This window comes from Glycine soja, chromosome 14, assembly GCF_004193775.1.
Source record: "Glycine soja cultivar W05 chromosome 14, ASM419377v2, whole genome shotgun sequence".
Lineage (NCBI taxonomy): Eukaryota > Viridiplantae > Streptophyta > Magnoliopsida > Fabales > Fabaceae > Glycine > Glycine soja.
The window spans coordinates 5,099,975-5,127,272 of record NC_041015.1 but is presented as its reverse complement, the minus strand read 5'-3'; the positions used below and the strand labels follow the sequence as shown (position 1 = coordinate 5,127,272).

The following is a 27,298-nucleotide window of genomic DNA, read 5'->3' as shown; positions in this document are numbered from 1 at the left end:
ATAAGTCATTTTAGGTTGTTTTAGAAGACTTAATGTCATTTCAAATTCTAATGATTGAATAGCATAACATTCAAAGTACATTTCAAAAATTAAATTACAACTCGAAATATGACTATGATACAGGTTAATGTCAAAACCACCAATTAGCCTACTCTGTCTACTTACTTTAATATACAATTCAAAATAGTTATTTGGCTTTTGCAGCTCCAATTGCCAAAATGCTCTGCATATTTACAAATCTAAAGCAGTTATGTCTCATCTCATGACTCAATACCATTTACTATGTCATGATTCGTGACTTATTTACATCATCATCATTGTCTCACGACGCTCACAAATGCAACCAGGATAAGGGTTTGCATAAAAGCTCTCTTCCAACTTGGGGTGTCGATTAACTTTTCTATGATGAGGACCTCCATTTTTATTTGCATGTATGCTCTTAACCCTCGATGAAAACTCATCCCAAGAAATCAAACCGTTGTCCAACTGATCAATCAGCCTCACGAACTTTTGCCTGCAGCATATTAAGGTGCAACAATTAGAAAACCAGATTGGATTAATATCAATTTTGAGAAAAAAGATTATATATCAATAACGTAAAATAATTTTATATTTTTATCCGATCACAGATCAACATTATGGTAAATTTGTTAATTTTTACAAATTACCTTAAAAATCATACCAACCATGATTTGTGATTAGATTAACAATGTACCATAAACTCATCAACTATACTATAAATATACTAAAATGGAGCCTAATATGTTGTTTAATAGAATTAATACTTGTCCGGGCTAATAGTTTTTCGAAACCCTTCAAATGCGCGATGACCTCGAGCTGCTTTGGCCATGTGCCCATCATAGCTGTAAATGAAAACATCACTCTCTACTGCTATGATGTAATCCAAAGCAGCAAGTTGGTTTTGGTGATCCTTAAAGGGTAGAAGCTCTTCTTTTGTGGCTAAAGTGGAGTGTGTGAGCAAGTAACGATACTTGCTTCGGAGGGACTTCATTTCATCTATACCATAAATCATGCCTGCAGCTACATAAATTTTTGTGTCATAAGGATAGCCAAGAGCTTCAAGGAACACTGCAACCTCTCTTGGAGTCATGGGGCAACCACCACGTAAGCGCCTTGATTTGCTATCAATCTCTTTCACTTTCCAATGTTTCACTTTATATCTCATTTTCTTAAGCTCCACGGCTTCTTCTTTAGTCAGATTATGGCTGCAACCTGTAAAAGCAAGCATGTCCTTTTCATATCTGCAATATTCACATGTGCTTGTGAGAGAAATGTTAATTATTTTTTCCGAGTCAATGTGATAGTATGTAACTCTATCAATTAATTAAAGCAATAAACCATATTAGAGGAATTACCTTAAATGGAGAGCAATGTAAGGGGTGTTGTTGTCTCTAAGTCTATTTACTAACTTCATTCCAAGCTCTTCAATTGGAACTGTGAATTTAAGCCCCTCATACATGGCACGACAACGTACACTCTGAATCGGAGTAGCTAAACCATTGTTGACTAAGCGAGAATCAGTATGGGTAAATTTGATCACTTTGTGTTTCTTCAATAATTGCAGCACCTCCCCTGCGTAATAACCTGCCTACATGATTCAAAACGGTCACAGAATTTAGATTAAAAACCGAAGTAGATACATTGTGAATGTGCTAGAAGTTTCTATGTAGATAATGTGTGGTATTGCCTTGGACCAAGAAACCGGAGCCTTCAAAACTGGCTTAATTGTTGCAAATTCTGGTGGTAGAGATTCCACTATTTGAACATCAGCTTTTAAAACTTCAATGAAGTTCTTCCAGTCAAAAATTTGCTTAAAATCACTGAGACAATAAAATTAGAACAATAGGAAATCAGAGATGCGCATATTTTTGACACAAAACTCAAGTAGATGAGATTCCATACCTAGAATCTGTCCAAAAGGAATCATGATCCAATGTAGGCAAAACCAAAGTGGCTTTCATAATTTTTGCAATAGCAACCATGTCACTTATCTGCAATTGGATGGAAAATATACTAATATATATGTCATAGGATCAAAGTAAACAAGAAATTTGAAAATAATAACCCTAAATAAGGTAACCATTGGCATGGCTCTAAAAGCAATTTAATAGCGTACTCCAGATTTCATTTGATTTAATCCTCCATTGGCATGGACCATAAGGTAACCATTTGTGAAGTTTTCTTTCCCTGTAGAATAGAAATTCTTCCTAGTTACAAAGATGGCAGAGTGTGAATCACTTGTAATGAACTTTAATTTACTCAAAGTTTGATGAATAAAGAACTTTGGACTCACGTCTGTCACTTTCTGATCGATCCATGCATTTGTAGTAGTTGTCACTGTTGGGATGCTTCCAAATTTTAAGAGTCTAACTAACATATATCAGAGGAAAACTAGCATCACAATCTAAAGGTAACGCCAAGTTATATTTACATTGATTATATTGTGAAGTAAAATATATGAAGCAAACACAAAAAATAATATAACACCATGTGTCGGTCCAATATGATAATTTTGACCAACTTTTTGTAAGGCAACAAAGGGTGAAAAGATAACTTTGATATTTTCAGTTGTTCAAAACAAAAGAAACAAAGAAATCAATAGAGGGAAAGTTATTTCCATTGTATAAAAAAAATAATGGGAAGGGGAAAAAATCAAAGATTTTTTTTTCGGATGAAAGTTTATCTAAAGAGCTTTTCTTATACTTTCTTTTCACCCGCCAAAACAAATTAAAACCTTAGCTTTAAACCACATTAAATAAATAAAATATATACACTTCACTTACACTTAGGCATGTAACTACTAAGTGCATATTTGAAATGATTATTTTGATGAAAATAATTTTTTATTTTTCAAACGGTTTTTTTCGTTAAGAAATTGACAACATACATAATTATTTTTTTAAAACAAGTAGATGAAACACACTGAAATTCTCCTAAAACAAAAGTTATATATATTTTTCCAATGAGAAACAATGTAATAGTAAAAAAGGCGTTTGCTAACTTAAGCTAGTAAATTTTTATACCAGTGAATACAAGAGCCTGAGATTAAATATGCATTCAACTTTCTTCCTCTGCGAGTTTAATATGTGTATTGATCTATATGTATTCTTTGAGTTATGTGAGTGAGCAATTTAATAATTAGTTGAAAAGACAAAAAAAATATATTTGAAATAATTGTGAGATTACATGTGAGATTTACGAGAGAAGATAGATTTTGTATAGTTGTAACCTCCAATGGATAATAAACAGAAGAAAAGAAATGTGTAATGGTAAATATTAAGAAACCAAGCAACTAAAAATCCTAGATAACCAAGAAAAAAACAACAACCCTATACATGATTGACAAACTTTCTATCCAACCAACTAAAACAATACCAATTACACCCAATTCATCGTTAGAAGATGTTAGAAGCAATGAAAGAAGAACGTTAAAAAAAAAAAAGCGATGGAAAAATAAGATGAATCATAAAATTCATGAAAAAAATATAACAACAAAATGGGGTAAAAAATATCACGTAGAACAAATAATTGTATACCGGTGACTTGTTTGGTGAAGGTACGTGTTTCACCAGGTTTGCATGTATTACAGGATCCAAGGCGAGTTGATCAAAAAGCATATTCAACAACACAAACTTGGTAAGCACACACATAAAAACCAAAACCATTAAGGCTAAAAACATGTGACGTCCAAGCTTGAGCCTGAAAAGCTTTTGCCAATCTCGTATTATTTTACGTCGCGTGGAGGACATGCCTCTCATGCTAGAAGACATCAACCCATATCGTTCTTCTGTGCCATCTAATAGACCCCTCCTTACCTTGAACATGGTGCACAGGATAATTATTGATTAAGAGCCACGCTTGGCAAAGAGATAAAGATAAGATATTATTAGAGAGATTAAGGTCAAGGAATTAACAAAGGGAGAGTGTGAGGTCATGAGAAACATGCAACCATGCATAGGTCGAAGGTTGGCTTGTGGGATGGACTTTGCTTTCTTCATTTGTCTTTGGTGAGGCTTTTGTATAGTTAAATGATTTGTCCATATGTCATGGGACCGAAATATGAGGCGATACACTCTCTCTATTTCATATGTTTTTAGTTTGTGTGCTATATCGAGTTTAATAAAATTTTATAATGTGTGGCAAACTATTTCATGTATGCATTAAATTGACAACAATACACTAGTAACATAAAAATAATTTTTTAAACAAAGAGAGATTTTTTTTTTACATTTATATTACATTTTTTTATATGTGGCATAAGGAAAGGTTTGGTTATGATTAAAAAAAAGTATGTTCCTTAAAGAAAAATATTTTGTTAGGTTGATGAAATTAAGGACTTGTAACCTTTTTTGCACACCTCTATGACTCTTCTCTCTCCCTTTCTCTTTCATTATATCTCTGTTCTGTTCATTCTCTCTCTTTGTCTTCGATTTCTTTTGCTATAAAACAACACCACAAGAGAGGATCTGTTTTGGTATTTTAGCCAAATTTTTTGTAATGGAAAAATCTATATCAATCTTATTTTAATAGCATGACTAAGTGAAAGTGGGATACTGTAAATGATTTTACCTAGTGATGTACGTCGAGTTGTTCTTATATAAAGGATAGGATAGATAGGATTATAATGCGGACAAATCATAATATAAATATGCAAGCATACTTATAAGATAAATTCAATATGATATGGAACTTTAAGTTTTTTTTTTCTTCACAGATCTCCTTCTTCAAAGTACTAATGTTTGAGACACAATCCAACATTGAATATAAATTCTTTTAGCGAGAATTAAAATCTTGATTCAAGACTAATTCATTCTATTAGACCTAATCTTAACTACTGTAATATTTTGAAACTATCTTGATATAAGTAACACAAGTTGACTAATCAACTTCCAGTCAATAATCATATTATTTAACGCTCTTTAAAAAAACACATATTTAACGCATCTCTAATCAAGAAATTCTATCGTGTTATTAAATTTATTTTATATAATTTTTAGACATTTCTATCATATCAAAAAAAATTATTATATTAAACAATTCTATCATTTTTATTTTATTTTGACCCTTATATTATATTATTCATCACTACTTCAATACAATTTAAAAATTACTATTACAAGTAAAAAGCTATTATGGAATTCATTAAGGGTTTATTTGATGGTAAAGGTATAGAATATTATATAAGAGCAAGATAAAATTAAAAAAAAAAACCTCCACTCTCTTAAACTTTAATTTATTTGACTTCTCATTTTATTTTAACTTTAAATTATAATAACATTTATTAATAAACTAGAAGTTTCTTTATATTTTTGAATTCTTTTATTTAATTTCAAAATACATTATCTTTTATACTTATTTTTTTATATAGATATATCAATAAAATATAAAAATTATTCATTCCTACATTGACCGAGTTAAAAATATAGTATGCAGTATGTATAGCTACTAGTTTATTGGGAAAACAAACAAGATAAATATGGAACATTTAAAAATAAAAAAAAAGGCAAAGCAAAAGGCCGCGGGAAGCCCAATTGAATGGGCCTTGCAGAAAACCCTAGTTAGTTCGCTCCGTTTGACTATGTCTATAAGAACCCCGAAACTGATGCAATTGTTGCCACTGCTTCCGCCGAGCTTAGGAGAATAGAAGAGGAGCAGGAGGCATCACCATTGCCACAATGGTTAAAGGTCGCCAAGGAGAACGTGTAAGGTTTGCGATCTTACTCTTTCCTTTCATTTGCTATGTTTATGGCATCGCTTTTAATCTGTGGGTTTAGTGTCTCCTAATAATAATTTGATTTTCACAAATTTTAGCAGTTGTTGGTACAACATGCGTAATGCACATATCATGAATATTGGTTAACGTTATCGTTGTTTTTCTTGTTTTTACCAGACTCTACGTCAGGGGTTCAATTCTTGGATACAAGAGGTGCGTTTTATTTATTATTAATTAATTTAAAGGTTTTCTGGAGATTGTACAATAAACAACAGTATTAGGTTTATTGATTTTCTCATAAATAGTTTCAATCTGTGCCGTGTATTGGATATTGATATTGATTGATGGTGGTGTTGTTCAGGTCCAAGTCAAATCAATACCCAAGCACCTCCCTAATCCAGATTGAGAATGTAAACTCTAAGGAAGAAGTTGCGTGGTACTGTGGGAAGCGCATGGCTTACATCTACAAAGCGAAGGTAAAGAAGAACGGAAGCCACTATCGCTGCATTTGGGGTAAGGTCACCAGGCCTCATGGTAACAGTGGTATAGTTCGAGCTAAGTTCAAGTCCAATCTGCCACCTAGGTCAATGGTAATTTTTTTGGACTCGGAATTGGTTCCTTTTTTTGGCATTTTTTGTGGTTTCTGACGGTTGGGTGTTGATGCGTCTGCAGGGTGCAAGGGTTAGAGTATTCATGTATCCAAGCAATATATGAGGTAATGTTACCGTTTTTGTTAACATTTTAAGTTATTTGTATGCTTCATCAATTGCCAACCATACTAGTGTACAGTGTCCTATTACTAATGTGATTCTGAAACTCAATGATATGAATGGAATATTCATGGAAATAAAAGTATTATATTTCAGTTATGATGGGGCTGTGGTAGAAAGTGATGAATAATGCAGGTACTTCTGATGACATGTCTAGCGCTGTTCTCTTGGTGCAGCCGAAGTGGCTGTGCCGAGCATCTGCACTGTGTCTGCGTGAGTTACATTGACATCTGCCACTGATTTATTCACTGCCCCAAGTTGTTGCTCATGCCAATGTGCAATCACAAATTGTGTTATGTTTTTTGCAAATAGAGCTTGTGCAATCACAATGTGTGTACCTACCTTGAAAATTTTATATTTTTAAAAAAGAAATGAAATTCTAAGATAAAACCTATCTGATAAGTGTGTAGATGAAACTGAGAGTTCAATTGCAATGGTTTTTGCAATGATGGGTACCCCACTCCTCCATTGAATTTTTGTGGGCCTTTCCTAGCATTACTTCATGCTAGGTGCATTTGTGGTTGATTGAATCATTATCATACTTCATTTTTTTTTCCCTTCCCTTAATCAAACCCCATTGTATTGTCTGTGTTTTATCTGTCCCATTTCCTTAATTCAAGAAATGAAATGGATGACTTGAACACATTCTTAAAAAATTGCACAAAGTTCTTCTTGGGAACCCTTACAAAATCAATTCCCAGGATTTTATCTGTGCGGATAGCAAGTGAAAAACCTTTCTGCTTGAGCCTTCTCCTTTATCCATGGAGATAAGCTCCAATGTAATTGGCTTACAGTTTCATTCATTTTCTGAAAAAATTTATTATTTGTTGCTGTGTTGTGGTTAGTAGGCATGTTTAATAATAGTTTTCACATTGCCTCATAATTTATTGTTACTTGTATTGCTACCTTATCTTACTTGGGGACAAAGCTACTTCCTTTTTCAAAAACTCCATTGTATTGTCTATATGTTCTATCTGTCCTATTTCCTTATTTCAAGAAATAATGTTGATGACTTGAACACTTTATCATTATTAAAGTTGCACATAGTTCTTCTTGGGAACCTAATATTAATTCCCTGGATTTTATTTGTGCAGATATTAAGTGTAAAACCTTTCTGCTTGAGCCTACTCCTTTATCCGTGGAGATATGCTCCAATGTAATTGGCTTACAGATCCATCCATTTGTGAAAAGTTGATTGTTATTGTGTTGTGATTTTGCTGTTTTTGCACATAGTAAGGTATTAAAGGCATGATTAATGGTAGCTTTCTCATTGGTTGAGATTGTTTTAATTTATTATTAAAGGCATGATTAAAGGACATGAGGTGTGTTTTGTTGGACTGTTTAGTTGTTTGAAATTGATTCAAAATGTACCTTTTTTTTTCCAGCTTCTGTTTCCTATTAGTGCTGTCAGTGACTTGGGAATATCTAATGAATTATCATGATGCCCTTACTTTATCCTCTACATGATCTAATTGACGTTGAAATTGCATGTTGGTTGTCTTTGCAGATTCTCAGGATTCGTGTGTCGTGGGGCTAGTTTGTCAGAGTATTTGAAAGGAATTTGCATTTTGCGAGTTAAATGTGTGTTTTTCTTTTTTGGTAGCTCTTGAGCAGAATAGTATCTTTGTTTAGGATGGAGAATGAACCCCGTGTTTTTCTTTATTCTCACTGCCATGGTTATTAAGGAGGATTGAGTCTCAATTTTATAAACGGATTTTTCTCCTCACTTGTTGCATTTTCCCGTCCCCTTAAAATTCGAATTGAAGAATTCGAGCTCGCTGTTCTCGGGATAAAAAAATTGGAACTTTTCATCTCCATCTTGAGGAAATGTGTCTATTGGATTAATTGTTATTGGAATGAAGTTAAAGGGATTAAATTGTGATCTCCCGGAAAAGTCAATCGTGTATGGTATATAAAATTTGTGATGAGCGTTTAGAGGGAACTGAAAACACTGTTTTGAGTACATGTTTTTTTTTTATATATAAATGACTTTTTGCACTGCATTTTGACGGGAAAGCATCTTTCATTGGTCATCTAATTTGTCGGCGATGGTGTTTCTGTGACAGCATTCAACTGAAAGCAACTGGCACGTGAGAAATAACGAGATTAAAGTGGGGTAAAATTTGTCGAATTTGCTTTGTGCAAGTCTCAGTGAAATTACTGGCATTAGAGGAGTTGCACTCAACTCATCCAGTCTATTGAAACTACATCACCGATTCACCATTCAAAAGTAAATAAATATAGTCGTAACTATTCATATTTTAAAAATAATATTTCAACTTTTCTTAGTTAGATATAATTAGTAAATTATCCCAATCAATTACGTTTAACATTTCTGTTTTAATTAATAAAAAATTCTCCAAAGCAATGGCTACTAAAATTTGTTAACATTATTCTATAAATAATATATGTATTTAACAAAAAGAGATCAAGTTTTTTTTTTATTTTTGACTGGTAGATAAATCTTTCTTGTGCTATTAAGTATGTGAATTTGATGTATCATTTTCTACTTTTACAGAACATTACTATGCAGTTGGATGCAAAAGTAGATAATTTACGGTAACGTTTCCTTAGTACATGTACGACTACTACCTTTCTTAATTCTAATCAGTGAAAAGTCCAAGTTTTTCACCAAGTAGAAGAAAACACAAACAAAAATTATGATAATGAGAGAGTATAAGTAAAGATAGGGAAGGGAAAAAAGAATGTTACTAATCAATGGAAAAAAAATGGATACAAATAATATTATTTTTATACGAATAGGAGGACCTTTTTATAGAAAAAATATTAATTATTTCCGACAATATTATTTATTATGTACTTATTACTTTTAAAGATATTAATAACAAATAAAAATATTTGGCTCACTACCAAAAACGAGGGGATTACATTTACTCACTTTATTCTGCGCGGAAGTCAAATTGAAATGAAATGAGATCGTATTTCCATTTTCAATGTTAAAAGCGGTCCCCCTAATATCTAATATAATTTTGAACTAAACTCTTTTAGATCCATAATGAATTGGATGATTCACCATAACTCTTTTAGATCCATGATGTTATAAGAGTAACTTTGTGATAGATTTCAGATTGAAATCTTAAATCACTTTTTAGTAAACTCAAGGTATCATGTAGAATTGAAAATCTTGTAAGGTCTGTTATATATTTTTTAATGATAAATCTTATTTTAAGATGCTCCTCTTGCTTACTTGGTTTGGACTCTTCATAGGTAAACACTTTAAGTGCACTGCTTTAGGTGGCTTTGCATTACTCATCCACCTTCAATTCCATGAAGTAACAAATTTGGACCTAACAATAACCTAACTCTGCTTTGACTGATGGGTAGTGGGAAACACGACACAGTCTTACCTATGGTTTGGAGTTTTCCCACTTGAGAAGCACATCCGATCCAATAATAAATATTATGAAAATATGTGTATCACATGATTCACATTACTTGTTATATTCATTAAGAAGTTATTAATCTTTAAAATTGATTCATACATTTAAGAACACTTTGATTCACTTTAGTATATGATTAGCTAATATAATAACTATAAGTTAGTTTGGATAGACTTCTAATAAATACTTACAAGAAAATGGAATAAAATAAACCATAAAACTAAAAGGAATCAAACTTTTTCTTTTATATATTAAAATTAACTTATACATCTGAAACTTATGGACAAGTTAAATAAAAGAGTATGGAAAAGTTTAGATGTACAAGTTAATTTTAATTTTAAGAAAAGTTTGATTCAATTTTACTAGTTATTGTCAATAATTTATTCAAACAAATTCTATATAAATTAATTGATACTCAATAAGGTTAGCATAGTGGTAAATAGTTTGGGTAATATATATGAAAATTTAGGTTAAATTCTAAATATTATCATATTAATTATTTGATCTAAACACTACATTGTATAGATTTATCTATCAAATCTACAAATATGTCATTAGTTCAAATGGAGTTGAATAAGATCTCAAATTTAAACTATATGAATTAAAAAATGTGATTGGTGGAAGAAAAAAAAAACCTTCACTGAAGCTATATTATTTGATAAAAATTAGTTATTAATAAAACTAGGATATATTTTGTACCAATGACATAATGATATTTTTTAGATGTGATATATATACAAAAATTCATGCAACAATTTATTCAACATAATTTTTGTGTGTTTACTTCTCTTCATGACTATGACATACAGAATAAATGATGTGCACAAGATATGAAAAAGAAACACTTTTATACAAATTGAAGTATAAATAACATTTCTCATTTTTTTTATCAAATCTATACTTGTATTATAAATTTCAATTGTTATTATTAAATAAGACTATTTTTAAGAGTCATTATCCAACTTTTATCCTTAAAAAAAGAATCTTTATCATTTTCATTATGTCATGTAGCTCTTATTTCGAACAGTCCATTTCCTTTCTTAATTTTTAAATACAATTTCTTAAATTTTGTTTCTATTTTAATTTAATTTAATGTATTTTGATCTCAGTTCTTTATTTTCATAATTTCTTGTTAATTTAATTTTAAAATTTTCACTTTTTAAAATTTTCTATATAATACAATATATTTTTTTTATTAATTATGGAAGTACTTATTATTTTCTTTAATTTGTCTTTAATTTCAAATTTTATTTAATTTAAAAATATTTATACGTGAAAAACATAATATACCATGCTATTTTAATATATTGAATAATATAAATTCTATAATATTAAAATAAATAACACTATAATATTAGTCACGTGTTGAAAAAGATGAGAAGAAAATGGGATAAAAAAGAGAAGAAAGACAAAAGCGGTTGTATATTTATTTTATTGTAAGAAAAAATATATTAATAATAAATTATATGATTTATTTATTAAAAATGTATTTATTTTTGTTATACAAATTGATTATTTATTATTTTTAAATTTAAAATTCGATAAGTACTTAAAAAAAATTATTTATTTTTCTTAAATATAATATAGTGGACTTTTCCATATAACTCAAACAAGACAAGTGGTTTAATGGTTTAGATGGTGAAAGAAAAGGATTAGATCATGGGTTCAGATTTTATAACATTGAAAGACCAAAACTATAGAAATAAAAACTAGAAGACTAAAATTTCATATTGAGAGTTATAAATACAATTTAACCAAATTTTTATATTGTTAAATTAACTAAGCAAGTATGATTTAAAAAAAAAATTATAAATATCAATAAATTTTCATATATATGATAGTATAAAATTAGATTTACTGTAAGTATATTTCAATTAAAAAAACAATTCCTTGGATATAGTTTACTTAATCAAGTCGTTGTACATTAATTATGACTACATGAATTCAATTTTGATATGAACGCTGTCATTTTCGCTTCCTCTATTTTTCCTTTTTCTTTCACACGCTTACAGTGGTAAATTGGCGTCAGGTGAGGGTCCTACACAACTTGGTCCAGAATCAGACCGTACCAACTTTCAGAACGGTGTTTCTGCATGAAACCAATTTTCTTCACAAATTGCGCCACCCCAAAGCATGCTTAATTCATAAAGAAAATAGAAAACGACGGTGGGTATAACATTATCGAGAGTTTTTATTATTATTGGTAAATATTAATTTATTAATTTTATTATAAATATTTAAGGATTCAAAGTTCAAACCCATAGTTTTTTTCTTCCTCTTTTCTTCTTTCACTTTTTCCTAAACACTGAAACCCACCTTATATCAACATTAAGTGCATGTTTGAGAACCCCTTTAGAATCTTGATTACATGAATTCCAATGTGTCTAAACAAAAAACACACATTTTTAGACAAATCTTGTGAGTGTAACCTTTTTTACAATGTTTGAACCCAAGTAACACTCAAGTATATCTTAAAATTTATCACAATCTATTTATTGCAAGTTAACGAGACATGGGATGAGAGTTTCTCAAAACTCAAATTTAAAAAGAAGAATGTTTGTACACTTTCAGTGTAAAACACCTTTACACAGACAAGCAATTGCAATTTTTAAATTTGATGCAATCTAAGCCATGAATACTTGGTCCTGATCATTTCGGGAGCAAATTTATGAATATCATTATTGATCTTCAAAGAACACAAGATAGAAAAACAGAAAAGATGAAGAAGATGAACAAAACGATGTTACAATCCATAGATAATTGATAAGTTAAAGGAAGATTTGTTACAAAGGAATAACTTCCTTGATAAGATTCAATTTGGTTTTCAGTAAAAAAAACCAAAGAAGATGTTAACTTCTCTACAAGCACAACCTTAATTTCAATTATGCAAAAAGTTCCTACAATTAAGAGTTTCTGAGAATTTATAGATCTAGGCTTAAGAAAATAATCAAGCTTCTAATAAGATCTATTTACATCAAGCTCATGTTCATTGCACAAATAAACAAAAATTAATAATTTTCGTAAATTCATGCTAAAGGTGTGTGCTAAGCTAGACACTTCGTGCTAAGCCCAATTTCTCTTTGGGTTGGAATTGTGTTAAGCCCAATTCCTCTTCAGGTTGGAATTGCACTAATCCAGACATTTGCGTTTAGCCTAATTGCTGAAATTGCGCTTAGTGAGCTAACGCGGCTAAGCAAGTTGTTCAACAATCTTCAACGTGTTTCAATTCAGCTCCTTGTGATTTTCTCCTTCCTTGCCTTTGATGAGTAGTCCATCCTTGATTCTCTTGGTCATCTCTTCTTGTAGAAGTTTGGCTTTGAACCTTGTCATTGGGCCTTTTAACTCATGAAGTGCTTATAGGTTCTTATGTTCTTTGAATAGTCCTCTATCAAATTTGGTCATGTAACTTTTATTGTGTTTTAATTAATTAAAAAATAAAAAAATGGAACATGTTCTATTAGGTTACTTTGACACATACATCCAACGCATCCCTAGTTCCATGGCGGAAGAGTGTTCCAATTTTCAAGAACTCAAATTGTAGAATTTAATATTTTTTATAGAATAATTTTTATTAAAATTATATTGTTCAAAATCATTTTTACATTTAAATACTTTATTAATAATATTATTTTTGAAACAAATAAAAGTATTTTTTCTTTATAATTTTCTTAAATATTTATTTTTTTATTTATACATGAATAACTAGGGCGTGTATCACTTTCACTTGCATAACTAGGAAATATTATACAAATTAGATATTATATTTAAAACTAATTATATATATTTTAAATTTCATTTAAATTAAGTTATATAATTAAAAAATAGAAAAATAATTTGACAAATAATTGTAAAATTTATACGATTAAAATAATTTATAACCTTAGGAAATAGTGTGATATGATAATGATGAGTTAATTGTCATATGCGTGTAAGAGTGATAAATTAGATAAGAGATATTTTTCAAATATTTAAAAATAAATAAAATATTTTTGAAATTGAATAAAAGAGTAAAACATAAGTTCAAATTAAATAGTAAGGATCAAATTGAGAACAAAAAAAAAAATTAATAGCTTTTAAGTTAGCTTATTTTTCATAAGTTACTTCAAGTAACTTATCGAAATAAGTTACTTCAAGTAGCTCATGAAAAATAAGTTATTAAAATAAGCTTTGTACCAAATAAGCTTATTTTAATTAAAGCAATTTATAAGCTAGTCAAAGGAGTTTGTAAGCTCCTCAAAGGCCTTATCAAACATAGTCTTAGGTCTTAGGATCATTAAACCATGGATCAATTGATGTGATGTTGTTTTAATTTATTGAGTGGTGGCAATATCGATTTTGAATATACAATTACAATAAATACTTAAAGATAAAATAAAGTTATCCCCTGCGAGGCCTACATGCGCCTCTTATGAATTGTTGACGAGGCCTCTGACATGGATTCTCTCCTTGCTGACACTAGTACCACCTCCGGTGAGACCCTTGAGGATTATGATGATCATGAGGATGTTTTTCACCCACAAAAAGAGAATGTTATATTCGCATGCGCTTTAGATGGTTGGAGATCTGGGTACTCTGATGAGGAGGACGATGTGCTGGAGCGACTGGAGGAGCCGACAATAGAGGATGGCAATGGCACGATCAAGAAGAAAGGGAAGAAGAAAAAGAAAGAGAAAAGGAGAAGGAGAAGAAGGGGAAGCGGAAAGAGAAAAAAATTAAAATAATAAAAAATAATGTAACACTAATATAGCGTGATAACGTAACATTCTGTTTGTCACAATAATAATTGACAAAAATGAACTAACAATAATAAATTTAAACATAAATTTTTTTCATACACTTAATTAAAAAAATAAATATTAGATAATAATATAAAAATGATTTATTTTTGAAATATAAAAAACTTAATTAAAGTTTCTTTTAATAGATGAGAAAATAAAAGGCGATTGTTTCCGTAACATAACATCACCTACCCCGTTTATTTATATTATTTCCCGTCATACCCGAAATAAAAGCGAAGAAAAAGAATAAAAGAAACGAGCGGCAGTGAGGTAGGTCCCTGTTCCTGTTGGAATACACACGCGCTTTTACCTTTCTCATCAATTCATTCATCAAAATCACTCCCTACGCTTTTAAATACAATCGAAGAGAGAGTATTGTTCTTAATTTCTTAATCCTCCGTCGTGGGTGGCGATGTTGTTCTTCTCCGGAGCGGATTCTCAGATCCATGGAGCAGGCTCATATTATTAAGCCAAAGCCTCTCAGATCCGCGGTGGCGGCGTGACGGAAATGAAGTCCTCAAGCCGTCTCTTCACGATCGGACTGGTGTCGGCGTGGTACTCCTCCAACATTGGGGTACTGCTCCTCAACAAGTACCTTCTCAGCAACTATGGCTTCAAGTATCCTATCTTCCTCACCATGTGCCACATGACCGCCTGCTCCCTCTTTAGCTACGTTGCCATCGCCTGGCTCAAGATGGTCCCCATGCAGACCATCCGCTCCCGCCTCCAGTTCCTCAAGATCGCCGCCCTCAGCCTCGTCTTCTGCGTCTCCGTCGTCTTCGGCAATGTCTCCCTCCGCTACCTTCCTGTGTCTTTCAACCAGGCCGTCGGCGCCACCACCCCCTTCTTCACCGCCGTCTTCGCTTACATCATGACCTTCAAGCGCGAGGCCTGGCTCACCTATCTCACCCTCGTCCCCGTCGTCACCGGCGTCGTCATTGCCAGCGGGGTAACAAGCCGCCATCCCCCGATCTTGCTTAATTGCAATTTTCTTGCTTGTTTGTGGCGGTTTGTTTTATTTTTTCATGAAATTATTATAAATTTAAATTATCTTTTTCGTTTTCTTATTGGCTAATTGAGGGATATGATATTATAATTACAATTATAGCACCACCGACACTTACAAACAAGTCTTCAAAGACTAAAGAAGATATGTTCCACTTATTATTTATTTATAATGAAAAATAAAAAATCTTGTTGAAGTCGCCTTTATCCAAATACAGTATTTTATAATAACTAGTATATTAAAAAGTCTTAAATAGTAAGGATGATTTTTCGTCTATTGACTGTAAAAGCTTTGATACTGTTTGTGTATAGAATATAGACGATTTACCTCTGTTATTTTTGGAGGTTTGAGTTTTTGATTGGTGGCACTTGCTTGTACGATCATAAAATGTAGGGTTATGCTGCTGCTCCATTTGGAAATGTTTTTTACTTTTCAGTAAAGTGGTGTGTTACTCGGATAGTACATAAGAACTTGTTCTCCTATATTTTACTTTATTTAGAGAAATGTCTGGTTTAGGTTTGTTTGAGAAAGCAGAGCTGACATGCTTTATGTGATATTCAATGACATATTCTTGATTTATGTTGTGTAGCATTCTTGGTTGTCAGTATACTTATTTGGTGTCCTCAGTTTGATGATTGATTTGTTTGAAAAGAAACTAGGAAATTGTCATGAATCAAATTCAACTTTGCAGAGAGACAGCTTAAGCAGAGCTAGATATTTTTTCCTTTTATGTATTATTATTCAAGTGATATTGATGAGTAAAAAACAAAAATATAATATATGGCTTCTGATGTATTTGTTCTTTTGTTTCTTGCTTATAGGGTGAGCCGAGCTTCCATTTATTTGGGTTCATAGTATGCATTGCAGCTACTGCGGCACGTGCCTTAAAATCTGTGTTACAAGGAATTTTGCTTTCTTCTGAAGGGTGTGTATAAGGAACATGCTATTTACCTCATTACTTTGTTTTCTTCTGTTGTCAGATTATATATATTAAATAGCTACTGATATCTTTCTTGTCTTATATCAGAGAGAAGTTGAATTCTATGAACCTTCTTCTTTACATGGCTCCAATTGCTGTTGTTTTCCTTCTTCCTGCTACACTTATAATGGAAGAAAATGTGGTAGGTATTACATTGGCTCTTGCCAGAGATGATGTGAAGATCATTTGGTATCTGCTATTTAATTCAGCACTTGCTTATTTTGTCAACCTGACCAATTTTTTGGTCACCAAACATACCAGTGCTCTTACCCTTCAGGTATGCCTTACTTATTCATATAGGCATATGTCCTTGTTTTTTTAAATTTAATATTTTACTCAAATGAACATATCTGCTGTCTTTTTAGTTGATACATCAAAATTTTGTGCTTGTCATACACAAGTTCATTGTCAATTCACAGATATTATATTCAGCATGTTATTGTTTATTCTAATTCTTGTTTTATTTTTTTATTTGTTCACTTTCATATGTCCTTTAGTGCTGTCATTTTCGTGTGGTTGTGATTTGTCTTGGTGTCTTGTCATTGTTATTTTTTCATTTCTCTATAAATAAAATTCTTTGGAAGCAAATTTACCTATCATAAGAGTTTCTAGATTGTCTAGTAATCAACTTTCTGAAAATTCTCGAGTACTTAGTTTTCCAGTTTCTATTTCATAAGTAATTCAAACCTCTTGGAAAATGAATCCGTGGATTACTGCTGAATATTTTATGTTGTATTTCTAAAACTAGTGCTAGGACAGTATTTTCAAATGCCTCTGTTGCTATTGACAGACATCTAGTGCTAATGGTGTCCAAATTATTTAGTGAAATTCTCTGTAAATTTTAATTTTTTGACTTAGAGTTGCTATCTGTGTTCACTGTTCAGTGACATTTCAGGTGGTATTGATTAAGTTCTGGGCCAAGTTGATTAATAGATATATAGTTTTTTAAGAACTGTAGGAGTTATTATTTGGAGGTGTTGTGGATTTAAAATTAGTTTCTAGGCTATTTCTTTTTTAAATGGTGTTTAAATTGTCACCATATGTGTGATTCAAATGTGGATAAATTAATCAGTGGCAATATGTACATTTTTCCTGTAATCCAGTATTTGATATTTGCTTAAAATTATGTTAAGTTCATGCTTTAACAACTATTAATCCAAGAGTGGGTTCTTTACTCTTGCAGGTACTTGGGAACGCTAAAGGGGCTGTAGCAGTAGTAGTTTCGATTCTGATATTTAGAAACCCAGTGTCAGTCACAGGAATGATGGGTTATTCACTCACAGTCCTCGGAGTTGTACTTTATAGTGAAGCCAAAAAGCGAAGCAAGTGATACTGATGGTGTCATTCATGATTCTGTGGAAATCAGCAGTGAAATCCCTATATTTGTTTTCATCTCTGTGCGGACAACCTCCAGATACCATGAGGCAAATTTGTTATCATGATTATGACCAGAATGTTTCAGACTCTATAAATTTTTGGCCCTACATGGAAAAACGGGTTCCCCATTGTATTAGTACCTGTGCAGAAATAGCCCACAGTACAAAGTTTCAATAAGTGACTGATCTCTCTAATATATACCCATGTTGGCATATAATCGAGGAATGTCTTTTTGTCATTTATTCTTTGAAGAAAGAGTTGTAGAAGGATCTCTACTCATTTGTTGTTTACATTGCTTACATTTATTTATTGATGATAAAATTTGTATCTGGGATGCGCCAACAGCATCATGCACATGAATTAATATATTGATCTTTGCAACTTTTTAGTTTTTTCGTGTGGAATCTTCTGCATGTCTGATACATTTTGTTTGCGATTTTAGTTTTTCGTTTTTATGAACAAGTGGCAAACCTATGAATGCTTTGTAGATTAATTTCAAAACCATCAAAACTGATTTTAAAACGCAGAATTATTAAACTTAAAAGATACTATTGAACTTATTCTTTTCCTTTTTTCCCTCTCGTCAGGAAATAGTATAGAAATGCATAAACATAACATAGAGTATTTGAATTTACGTTTCAATATATTAAAGGTCCATTCATTTGAGTTCATCAAGAGAGAAGCTTTTCCATTGAATGTAACATGTAAGAACTGGTATTCAAACACACCCTTAAACAACCCATTGAATGTAGCGTATTCTTTTCAAAACCTTTAATACATTTTGATAAATTACTTTAAATCCCTGCTAATCTTAGTTAGATAAACCCATTTAAAGTAAAATCCGTTTCCTATTATTTTCATGCAGAGTATTTCACAATTTGGTGTTAAATTAGATATACCACAATTTCAGTGGATTCAAAAGAGAGGATACATGAACTTCAGATACGCGACATCTTGCAAATCACACTATTATTACTGAATGTGCATTGGTCAAATACATCACACACTGTAAATTGCACACTAGCGACACCCACATATAAAGTGAACAAGAAGGAAACTTGTCATGGTAAGTAGAATCAAAATGAAAAAAACACAAACACTTATTCCAAAGATGATAATAACAACAAAAGACAACACCATGACTCAAGCTTGTGGAACAGAGTTTGCTTCCCGTTTGATTGATGCAGATTTAATAAGATGATTATAGCTCCCTTTCTCCTTAAAAAGCTGGGAAAAATGGTGCTTGCAATACAAAACGCCCTCCAGGGCTGCATAGTTGGATGGAGTTATGGGACAGCTGCCATGTGAACATTTGAAACAAGATTTGTGATAGGCCTGACCTTCCACTGTTACCTACACTCAAAACATGAGATAAACTTATACATGACAAGCAGAAAATTTAAATCTTCTAATTCAGGCTAACTGTGCAAACATGCAACAAATGACTAATTAGAATCACTATTTACTATTTATTTGACATGGACAGAAGTCGCACTTACTTACTTGCCTTATAAGTTATAACCAAGCACCTTTGACATTGATGTAAAATACTAAAAGCTACTTGTTCTCATCTCTAATTTCGACCAACCCAACAAAATCAGGTCACCAGGTATAAGTTACTGCCAAATCCAAATGCTACTTTTGTTCTCTTGTGACAATTATGATTTAAAACACAATATACTCTTCACCAACGTCTAAAGACAGAAAAATATATAAATACAATTTCTTCTCTAAACATTTTTCAGCTGAACCCAAGAAGTTCCTTAAACAGAAATGATATTTCTGCAAACAACTCTCCCCATGAAACAAGGAAGCCGTATCAAAGTCTACTACTTATGGGCCACATATTGATAATGGATTTCAAACTTTCTACATTTGATACTATAGTTTGAAACCGTTGGAAGAAATGGTAAAACTAGTATGTTTTTTCAAACTGGTAATTTAGCCCAAAACTAAGTGAGTTATTTCCAAAGAAGGGAGCAAAGAGACTTTTCACATAAACTTGATGCTCTCTACTAAACCCCTCAATTTTCAGAATGACAAGTGAATGCTAAATGTTTTGGTCACTCACAAATCATACAACATTACAACTAGTGAACTAGAGAAAGAGGAGATGTGAATATTAATAAAGATCCCTGTCCTTAGTCCTTAGGGCATGAACAGTGAACACTTATTCATAACCAATATAATATGTAACTGAGGTGTTCATGACCCCTACAACGAATATCATCAAACCATTTGTTAATGAGATATCTGAATCCTACCTTCTCCAAAGGATAAGCAGTTTTGCCACATGTAGCACACTTTTCTTGGGTCCCAGAAAACATGCTAGCAGCTTTACTAGGAGACCTTGTCTAGAATAACCAAAAGATGCCAACAGTGTAAGCAGAAACACCAAATGTCATAAGACCCATTTCTAAATTGCTCATTCCCAACAAAGTTTCAAAAAGCCAAATTCAAGATTTTTACCAGCTCAGGAGTTGTTTTGACAGCTTGCTTAGCAGCTGTTCAAATTGAAATCATCACCAATTAATCTGATTCAGAAATCACAAACAGAAATCTAACCTAGAAGAAGAAGAAAAAGAAGAAGACGTACGTGACTGGAAGTTCTTCTTGAAAGATCCTGTCTCCTTGAAGAGTTGCTCATAATGAGGCTTACAGTATAGAACACCTTCCATGGAGGAATAGTTGCTGAGCTGAAACATGAAAATTTATAAGTGAGAAGTTAAATACCCAAAAATTAACCTCAAAATTTGTTTAATATCATAAGAACTAGTAATGCATTGCAGCAATCAAGTAACCTTACCCATTCTCTAAATGTTTTTCTTTTTTTTTGTGGGATTTTTTATAATGTGTCAGCGGCTGCCAGCATTGAAAAAAGGCAAGGATTTTTGAAATAGAGACCAAAATTTTGAGAATGAAGAAATATGTTCACAGTGCATTAAATCAAACCAATAATGCAGCCTAAATGACAAAAGCAAACAAATGAAAGAAAATAAAAGCAAAACTACCTTCAAGGTTCCTTTGCAATGAGAGCACTTGAAGCATGCTTTGTGATAAGCAGTGCCATCAGCAGAAAGCTGATCAACGGGGTACACTGTTTTGTCACAAGCCTCGCACTTTTGTTGAGTGCCAATAAAAGACATCTTTCTAGCTTTTAGATCTAAGTGCACCAAACCTACCACCACCAATTCCAAATGCCCAAACCAATACAATGTAGCTTCTTAATTAGACCTTTACAATATAACCTCAGCTGCTACATGAATTGAAAACCACCCCAGTTGGCAAAGTGAAAGATAAATATCTTACTATTGGTCAATTTAGCTGCAGAGAAACTTCAACATATCGAGTCAAATTGTACAAAGTTGTTATGAGTGAGAAATGGCAGATCGGTGAGGTTGTGAAGAGAGACACTGAGACAGACAAGGACATTCAGGACTAAGAACTCAGGTGGAAGGATATGAATATATTAAATTGATTGATAACAACAAATCAAATGATGATGAGTAATGACCAGTGTCAAGTAATATAGTATTAACCATAAACTACTATTTGGGAGATAGGATATAGATATTAGATATCTTTCCTGCCTCCACTGTCAGCTCTTGTCTACTCCCAAAACCAATTAAGTGCATAGGACCATAAGCAACAACTAAAGTTTGAGAAAGTATCCCATAGGTTTGGATCAATCTATGTCTATAGTATTGAAATGCATATGGGTTTTTAATGTGTGAAAAAAAAAACAATTATATGGGTTTTTAATTTAAATGTTGCACTTTCTTTAACATTAGTCTTATCACTACTAAAAAAAAAGAATAAACCTTTTGCTAAATGAAATATCAGAAAACCTTTGCTTATGTCATAACTATGGAAATAAAATCTACTTCACATAAGAAAAGAAATAAAATTAGAGCCCTGTGATCACGGATGAATGGCTGGTTTAATAATTGGACGGATAGGGCCAGTAGGTAAAACAGTTTTGATTATGACAAAACTTAACTACAGTGATATTATAAGGCAGGGCACATGTTTTTTAGCTGCTTTTTCAATAAGTTTTATTAACCACACATGGTATGCTTCAGCTCCTCCAAAATGTGCTTGCTGTTTTGTCATGTCTGATATATATTTTTACACAAAAAATGGAAAAACCTTAATTAAGGACACTATCATAAATGCTATTTTATATTATTTTTGGTTTAAAATTTATTTTAATAATTGAAGTTGACCTTTAATTTTAAATGAAATAATAGCTAAAAAATACATATGATATCAGTTATGACACCTAATTTTCTCGTTTTCAATCTTGAGAGAAAGAAAACTTACAAGGTCATTTGACTTAAAAAATAGATTTATTTATTTTAATATATAGATGTCGAATTTTTATTTTATTTTCTATTTTAAGAAATTTATATAAAAATAATAAAATAAATTTTTTATATAAATTGGGATAATGTGTTATGTTCTTTTGTTAAATAAAACATATTGGATTATGACTAGGGAATGTTCACCACATGAATGGATTGATTCAAAAGTAGTGAGTATCGTGATTTGTCATCCTTTATCTGTTAATATCTTTTTTTCTTTTCTTTTTTTAATAACTTTATTACATTATTTATTTTATTTTATATACTTTTTTTTATATAATTATAAGAAAGTTGTACAAATGAAATTTGTTAAGTAATTTTTGCTTATCAATTTTCTTAATTATACACCATTGTTACATGCATTACTGTTTTTAAATAACAGGAAAACATAATGATTTCAACACACATTCTTTCTCTTTCACCTCCCACATACAAGTAAAATATAAACACGGCATAATTAATTTGATAAACATATCTTCAAAATGTCCCTTGACTAAGGTCAAACATAGAGACAAACAAAAAAGTAAAAGTCTCCCTCTAAAGATAGAAAATACAAAAACATCTGGAAGCTCCAATGATGATATATGGACTTTATAGTTGTATGGGAACTATATTATTTTCAACTTTGGTATCGTGAACTTTGATAAATGCATGAAAATGATTAAAATTAGGAGTTAGTTATGGATTAAGGCTAACTTTAAAACTATTTTAATTAATGAGTTATTATGAGATTAAGTGGTGACTAGATCCTTTATCTTGTTTATGCTCTCATTGCATTTTATGTAAGTAGGTTGCTGTATTATCTTCATGTAATTGTAAGGATAATACTCCTTTGTACTCCATTATCAAGACATTTTGCTTTATAAATATTTCAATACCAACAGTATATTTGCACAGCAAAACTTATACACACATATATATACTTTGATTGAGCGTGAATGGTAAGTTTCTGTAGAGGCCATGCATCGTGAAGTTGAATTTAGTCCCATCCCCTCCTTATCTGTAATGCAAATCAGAAATTAATCCATCTAAAGTTCTAAACTACCTCAAAGGTTAAAGACGTTCTAAAATGATTTATTTTATTAAAATAAACAATTATTTAAAGTTTTTAACAAAGTTTCCCTTAATTATATGATGATCACTTTGAAGTTTGATGAGTATAAAATTCAGAGATAGCTGAGTCTGGTGCTAGTGGCTTAGTGCAGCATGATGACTACTGATGAGGAAATTAGAAACATGAATTAACAACTATAGATCCCACCATATTCTAAAATTTGAAAGCCTCTCCTCGATCCGTAAGTAATTCCGGGCGCTCATAGTTTGTAAGAAGATGAATATAGCAGCTCGATGTTACTTTGTATGAACATGCATGGAATCCTTGGTTTTGTGATAACAGCTTACGGAAGTTTTTATTATTCGGATCAGTCGAATTCAAATTTGCTCTTGCATAAGAAACTTATTGCCATGCATATTTTAAGTGTATATAAGTGTCAGGTTCTTTTTAAGATTGTGAGAATGCACCCAAATGAACATAAGTTAGAGTTTCATTTATACTTTTATATTGAAAATAATTAATAATTTTATTAAGTACTCATAAAAAATTTATTTATATTTAAGATTTTAGTAAAATTCTTTTATAAGCGGCACATGCATGCATGTGCATATCCAAGAGTCATAGAATTATCTAAGAAGCAGTAATGCTATGTTCAATTAAAACAAATCTGTTACCTACTTGTCTTTGGCAGACAATGACATGTGATTACAACATCCCTAATATGAACAATGGAAGATGCAGAGAATTAAACTAGTGAGCAAAAAATTCAATTATATATCCAGCATCTATGCTCTCTTTTGCTGCTCAAACTTGTCAAATATAGGGTCCGGAAGCAAAACAAATCTTATTCCTCTATCTGCAACAGCCAAAGCATCCATTTGACTGCTCATGATACTTTTTATGCGGAAGCCCTTCGTCTGTATCACATTCCTTTGCCTAGAAAAATACTCATTCCCTTTGGTAGATTCTTCATCTTCTTCACTGCAAAAACTAGATCATAGGTTGGCTATTGTTTTGGTGGGGAAAGGGATGTTTGTAAGGTAAAATTTAATTTAAGACCACCAATTTTAAACATGGTTATAGGATCCAGGAGATTTCAAAGAGAGATTAGAAAATGGAATATCCACATCGACAATGTTAATTAATAAGCATTGAAATCATTTGAGAATTCAGAAGACATAAAAGTAAGAGAAGGGTATATATTCTTTTATAGTGAGGTTTAGATATCTACCATAAGGTCTAAACAAACAGAATTTGAGATATTCCTTTAATCATTATCCTGGGTATACGAAAGGAACATAATAAATACTAGTGACACATACCTCATCATCAAGGAAGACCAATCTCTAAATCCAGCGGAGAGAAGATGACTGATGGTGACATTTTGGCGTGTTCCATGCTCTCTTGATAACAAAATTATGGACCACCCACCAGCTTGAAGGTTCATGTATAATCTTAAAACAAGCATCCTCTTTAAATTCTTTGCCTCTAATACAAAATTGTTAATGCTGCTGTTATCATGAAAATCACACAACAAAAAGAAAACCATATCAAGTTACAGCCAAAAAGATATGCAGATCTGCATCAAGTTGGATAACCTACTTTAAAAATACATAACAACAAGGGGGTTGTGCACAAAAAATATTTGGGGTAAATTGATAAGTTGGAGTAACAAATAGTTTACATAAAAATTTTGGACACCATAATTCCAGCTGTCCATGATCTGAGCTTTATCCAATTTTTATATTATCTATAATTGGGGAACATAAATGGGGATTTACAAAAATAAATGACAAAATCCATCAAGATTGAGATTACATGCCACCACAAGAATTTCTTCAAAGTGGGGGGATGTATTATGTTTAGAAAGTAGAATTTCTTTTACAGATACCTAAAACTGAACCACTAGATATAAGATTCCTCCTTCGGTGAGATTATGCCCTCAACACCGGGGATAAGATGGATGATAAGATTACCTTTTAAATAAATTGGAAGAATGGGGATTTGGTGGAAAGATGCCATCTATGTCTATCAACACCACATCAAGACCATCATCTGATGGTCTAACACTGTTGAAGTAATCCTCAATCACAGACTTGGTTGAATCCAAGTCTCTAGCATATTGACCTCCCTTGATATACTTCATAGCCAGGTCCTTGCAGAGGCTAGGAAAATTATGTCCTTCCAAGTTATTGAGCTTAACATGCAGAGAATAAACCTTGCAATAATTGTACTGATCATTTATATTCTGAAGCTCAATGATTCCAGCATGGCTACTTTGACAAGATTGCAGCATCATTGCAAGTGAAACCAATAAAGTAATCAATAGAAGTCCTGCAGCGGCTAATGCAGCAACAAAGATGGTGGCGACAAAGGATGTGATATAGAATCCTGATTCCAACACAAAACTGCTCCTCCTCAACTCTAACCAGGAAAGAAACCGGATAAATAATCATCCAAATCATTCTAAAATAATAATTTCGAAGCGTAATCATAGCTGAAAGATAAGATAGATGGGAACAAGCTCTGTATTATCTGGCTTCCAATGTGATTAAACATTAAATAATTCTAAATTCTCCTACAACATTCTTGTGCAAATTCTCTTACAAGATGAAGTAAGTATTGAATACTTTTTATGTTTCCAATACATTGAATATATACATGGGTGGGATCTACTATACATGATAATATTTCTTATTCATTTAGAGTCCAAGAGTGACAAAGCTGGCATTACATACCAGAACCACCACCTGAGAGACTCCGTGCAGAATACATCTGCTCCATTTGATGGCCATAAGCAGACATAACTTCAAGCTGTATCTAATATCTATCCAGAATCCAGTTGAAGTAACACCTACAGCTTGTGTCCAGAACCAGAAATCAAAGGGGCATCCTGAAATTTTAGACAAAAAACTTGGTCATCATTCATAATATCAGTCTCAACTGATGCGATTGGATTGCTATGCATTCTACTTTTGGCATAATCAGAAGTTACAAGCAAATACAGTGAAAACTCAACACCTTCTCTCTCTCTCTCACACACACACTTTCTCTCTTTCTAGCCCTTCCCAAGTTTTTCTGAAAATTACACATTTCAAGGGATGGGGAGAGGGGGAAGAAGTCATCAGAATTGTCCCACCACTGAATCACCTGATTCTATTACTGAATAAATGAACCTTAAAATTTACAGAATATAAAAGATGTAAGTTGTGTTAGATAAAACTTTCAGCTGGCACACGATCTGGGGTGTCTATAAGTTCCTAACCACATTGGTTCCCAATCACACAGCACACAGCAAACAACTCAAATTGATTCAAAACAAAAGTCAAAGAGAAAAAGTAGAGACTGACCCAAAAAGAAAGCTGTTTCTGTTTGTTACATCCCAGTAAGCTTCAAAACCCAAATCCTGTTAAGAGATTTAACACAAGACAAGCAAATCAACCGTCTTGTGAATGTATGCTGTTAAATTGGTGATTTGGGAAGGCAGTGAGAGAAAACAGCACACGAGAAAGGCATTATTACACGCCAAAGGGAATTATGGAAGAAAAAAGAAGTTGACTGGAATGGTATATAGATCAAGAGTGCCACAGGACAGATATTTCGCCATTGTAATGCTTGATCTATTTATTTAATGTGTCATTACATGATTGAGGAGTGAAATAATTTCATTGAGAGAACAGTGAAGTCACTGTAACCATAATAATAATAATAATAATCTTTTCCTTTATCTTTTATCCTTTGTTAGGGATAAAAAGCAACGAATTGGTGGTTTATTCAATTACGGTGCGTATATTCATACTCTGTCATTTGTTTTCCTACTCTGTCACCAATCAAA

General features: G+C 32.0%; 5 protein-coding genes across 13 annotated transcripts; 2 read left to right on the top strand and 3 right to left on the bottom strand.

Moving 5' to 3' along the window:
- Positions 1 to 115: 115 nt before the first annotated feature.
- LOC114385266 (O-fucosyltransferase 19-like) lies at positions 116 to 3,845 on the bottom strand. The gene is made up of 8 exons (XM_028345283.1): positions 3,558 to 3,845; positions 2,315 to 2,387; positions 2,138 to 2,208; positions 1,924 to 2,012; positions 1,709 to 1,841; positions 1,377 to 1,609; positions 786 to 1,262; positions 116 to 514 (listed from the first exon to the last, which is right to left on the bottom strand). Exons 1-8 carry the CDS (start codon positions 3,843 to 3,845, stop codon positions 304 to 306), a joined length of 1,575 nt encoding a protein of 524 aa, XP_028201084.1. The 3' UTR covers positions 116 to 303.
- Positions 3,846 to 5,608: 1,763 nt separating this feature from the next.
- LOC114384987 (60S ribosomal protein L35a-1-like) lies at positions 5,609 to 8,239 on the top strand. 3 transcript variants are annotated; one of them, XR_003660820.1, is made up of 6 exons: positions 5,609 to 5,728; positions 5,912 to 5,947; positions 6,096 to 6,324; positions 6,407 to 6,449; positions 7,599 to 7,660; positions 8,012 to 8,239. XR_003660820.1 is itself a non-coding variant. In XM_028344875.1 (5 exons), exons 1-4 carry the CDS (start codon positions 5,697 to 5,699, stop codon positions 6,446 to 6,448), a joined length of 339 nt encoding a protein of 112 aa, XP_028200676.1. In that variant the 5' UTR covers positions 5,609 to 5,696; the 3' UTR covers position 6,449; positions 8,012 to 8,239. The 3 variants fall into 3 exon arrangements, 1 of the variants encoding a protein (XP_028200676.1); XR_003660819.1 differs by having other exon boundaries at positions 7,599 to 7,741; XM_028344875.1 differs by lacking the exon at positions 7,599 to 7,660.
- Positions 8,240 to 14,921: 6,682 nt separating this feature from the next.
- On the top strand, positions 14,922 to 18,438 carry LOC114384985 (probable sugar phosphate/phosphate translocator At3g11320). The gene is made up of 4 exons (XM_028344870.1): positions 14,922 to 15,632; positions 16,511 to 16,614; positions 16,717 to 16,945; positions 17,852 to 18,438. Exons 1-4 carry the CDS (start codon positions 15,192 to 15,194, stop codon positions 17,996 to 17,998), a joined length of 921 nt encoding a protein of 306 aa, XP_028200671.1. The 5' UTR covers positions 14,922 to 15,191; the 3' UTR covers positions 17,999 to 18,438.
- Positions 18,439 to 18,997: 559 nt separating this feature from the next.
- LOC114384986 (LIM domain-containing protein WLIM2b-like) lies at positions 18,998 to 21,734 on the bottom strand. Of its 3 annotated transcripts, XM_028344874.1 has the most exons (7): positions 21,585 to 21,733; positions 21,355 to 21,458; positions 21,057 to 21,223; positions 20,642 to 20,741; positions 20,515 to 20,549; positions 20,310 to 20,399; positions 18,998 to 19,398 (listed from the first exon to the last, which is right to left on the bottom strand). In XM_028344874.1, exons 3-7 carry the CDS (start codon positions 21,189 to 21,191, stop codon positions 19,189 to 19,191), a joined length of 570 nt encoding a protein of 189 aa, XP_028200675.1. In that variant the 5' UTR covers positions 21,192 to 21,223; positions 21,355 to 21,458; positions 21,585 to 21,733; the 3' UTR covers positions 18,998 to 19,188. The 3 variants fall into 3 exon arrangements, with proteins under 3 accessions (XP_028200675.1, XP_028200672.1, XP_028200674.1); XM_028344871.1 differs by having other exon boundaries at positions 21,355 to 21,733; XM_028344873.1 differs by having other exon boundaries at positions 21,057 to 21,734.
- A 2,293-nt stretch (positions 21,735 to 24,027) lies between these two features.
- On the bottom strand, positions 24,028 to 27,158 carry LOC114385189 (uncharacterized protein At2g39920-like). 5 transcript variants are annotated; one of them, XM_028345211.1, is made up of 5 exons: positions 26,814 to 27,158; positions 26,214 to 26,356; positions 25,440 to 25,887; positions 24,786 to 24,974; positions 24,028 to 24,453 (listed from the first exon to the last, which is right to left on the bottom strand). In XM_028345211.1, the coding sequence occupies exons 2-5, from the start codon at positions 26,266 to 26,268 to the stop codon at positions 24,249 to 24,251; spliced, it is 897 nt and encodes a 298-aa protein (XP_028201012.1). In that variant the 5' UTR covers positions 26,269 to 26,356; positions 26,814 to 27,158; the 3' UTR covers positions 24,028 to 24,248. The 5 variants fall into 5 exon arrangements, with proteins under 5 accessions (XP_028201012.1, XP_028201008.1, XP_028201007.1 ...); XM_028345207.1 differs by having other exon boundaries at positions 24,786 to 24,971; positions 26,202 to 26,356; positions 26,814 to 27,157; XM_028345206.1 differs by having other exon boundaries at positions 26,202 to 26,356; positions 26,814 to 27,151.
- Positions 27,159 to 27,298: the final 140 nt, after the last annotated feature.

Bases quoted from the DNA above. Each gene is read 5' to 3' on its own strand.
- LOC114385266 (XM_028345283.1), bottom strand. From the start codon at position 3,845: ATGTTCAAGGTAAGGAGGGGTCTATTAGATGGCACAGAAGAACGATAT. The intron at 2,013-2,137 runs GTACGCTATTAA...ATCCAATTGCAG, and splicing joins TAAATCAAATGAAATCTGGA to ATAAGTGACATGGTTGCTAT. The intron at 1,610-1,708 runs GCAATACCACAC...TGAATCATGTAG, and splicing joins CTCCGGTTTCTTGGTCCAAG to GCAGGTTATTACGCAGGGGA.
- LOC114384987 (XM_028344875.1), top strand. From the start codon at position 5,697: ATGGTTAAAGGTCGCCAAGGAGAACGTGTAAG. The intron at 5,948-6,095 runs GTGCGTTTTATT...GGTGTTGTTCAG, and splicing joins TCAATTCTTGGATACAAGAG to GTCCAAGTCAAATCAATACC. The intron at 6,325-6,406 runs GTAATTTTTTTG...ATGCGTCTGCAG, and splicing joins ATCTGCCACCTAGGTCAATG to GGTGCAAGGGTTAGAGTATT.
- LOC114384985 (XM_028344870.1), top strand. From the start codon at position 15,192: ATGAAGTCCTCAAGCCGTCTCTTCACGATCGGACTGGTGTCGGCGTGG. The intron at 16,615-16,716 runs GTGTGTATAAGG...GTCTTATATCAG, and splicing joins ATTTTGCTTTCTTCTGAAGG to AGAGAAGTTGAATTCTATGA. The intron at 16,946-17,851 runs GTATGCCTTACT...TTACTCTTGCAG, and splicing joins CCAGTGCTCTTACCCTTCAG to GTACTTGGGAACGCTAAAGG.
- LOC114384986 (XM_028344873.1), bottom strand. From the start codon at position 21,191: ATGTCTTTTATTGGCACTCAACAAAAGTGCGAGGCTTGTGACAAAACA. The intron at 20,742-21,056 runs GTAGTTTTGCTT...TTCATGTTTCAG, and splicing joins ATTGCAAAGGAACCTTGAAG to CTCAGCAACTATTCCTCCAT. The intron at 19,399-20,309 runs GTAGGATTCAGA...TTTTGAGTGTAG, and splicing joins CTGCTTATCCTTTGGAGAAG to GTAACAGTGGAAGGTCAGGC.
- LOC114385189 (XM_028345206.1), bottom strand. From the start codon at position 26,268: ATGTCTGCTTATGGCCATCAAATGGAGCAGATGTATTCTGCACGGAGT. The intron at 24,975-25,439 runs GTAATCTTATCA...TCATGATAACAG, and splicing joins TCTTCCAATTTATTTAAAAG to CAGCATTAACAATTTTGTAT. The intron at 24,454-24,785 runs GTATGTGTCACT...CCTATGATCTAG, and splicing joins TGGTCTTCCTTGATGATGAG to TTTTTGCAGTGAAGAAGATG.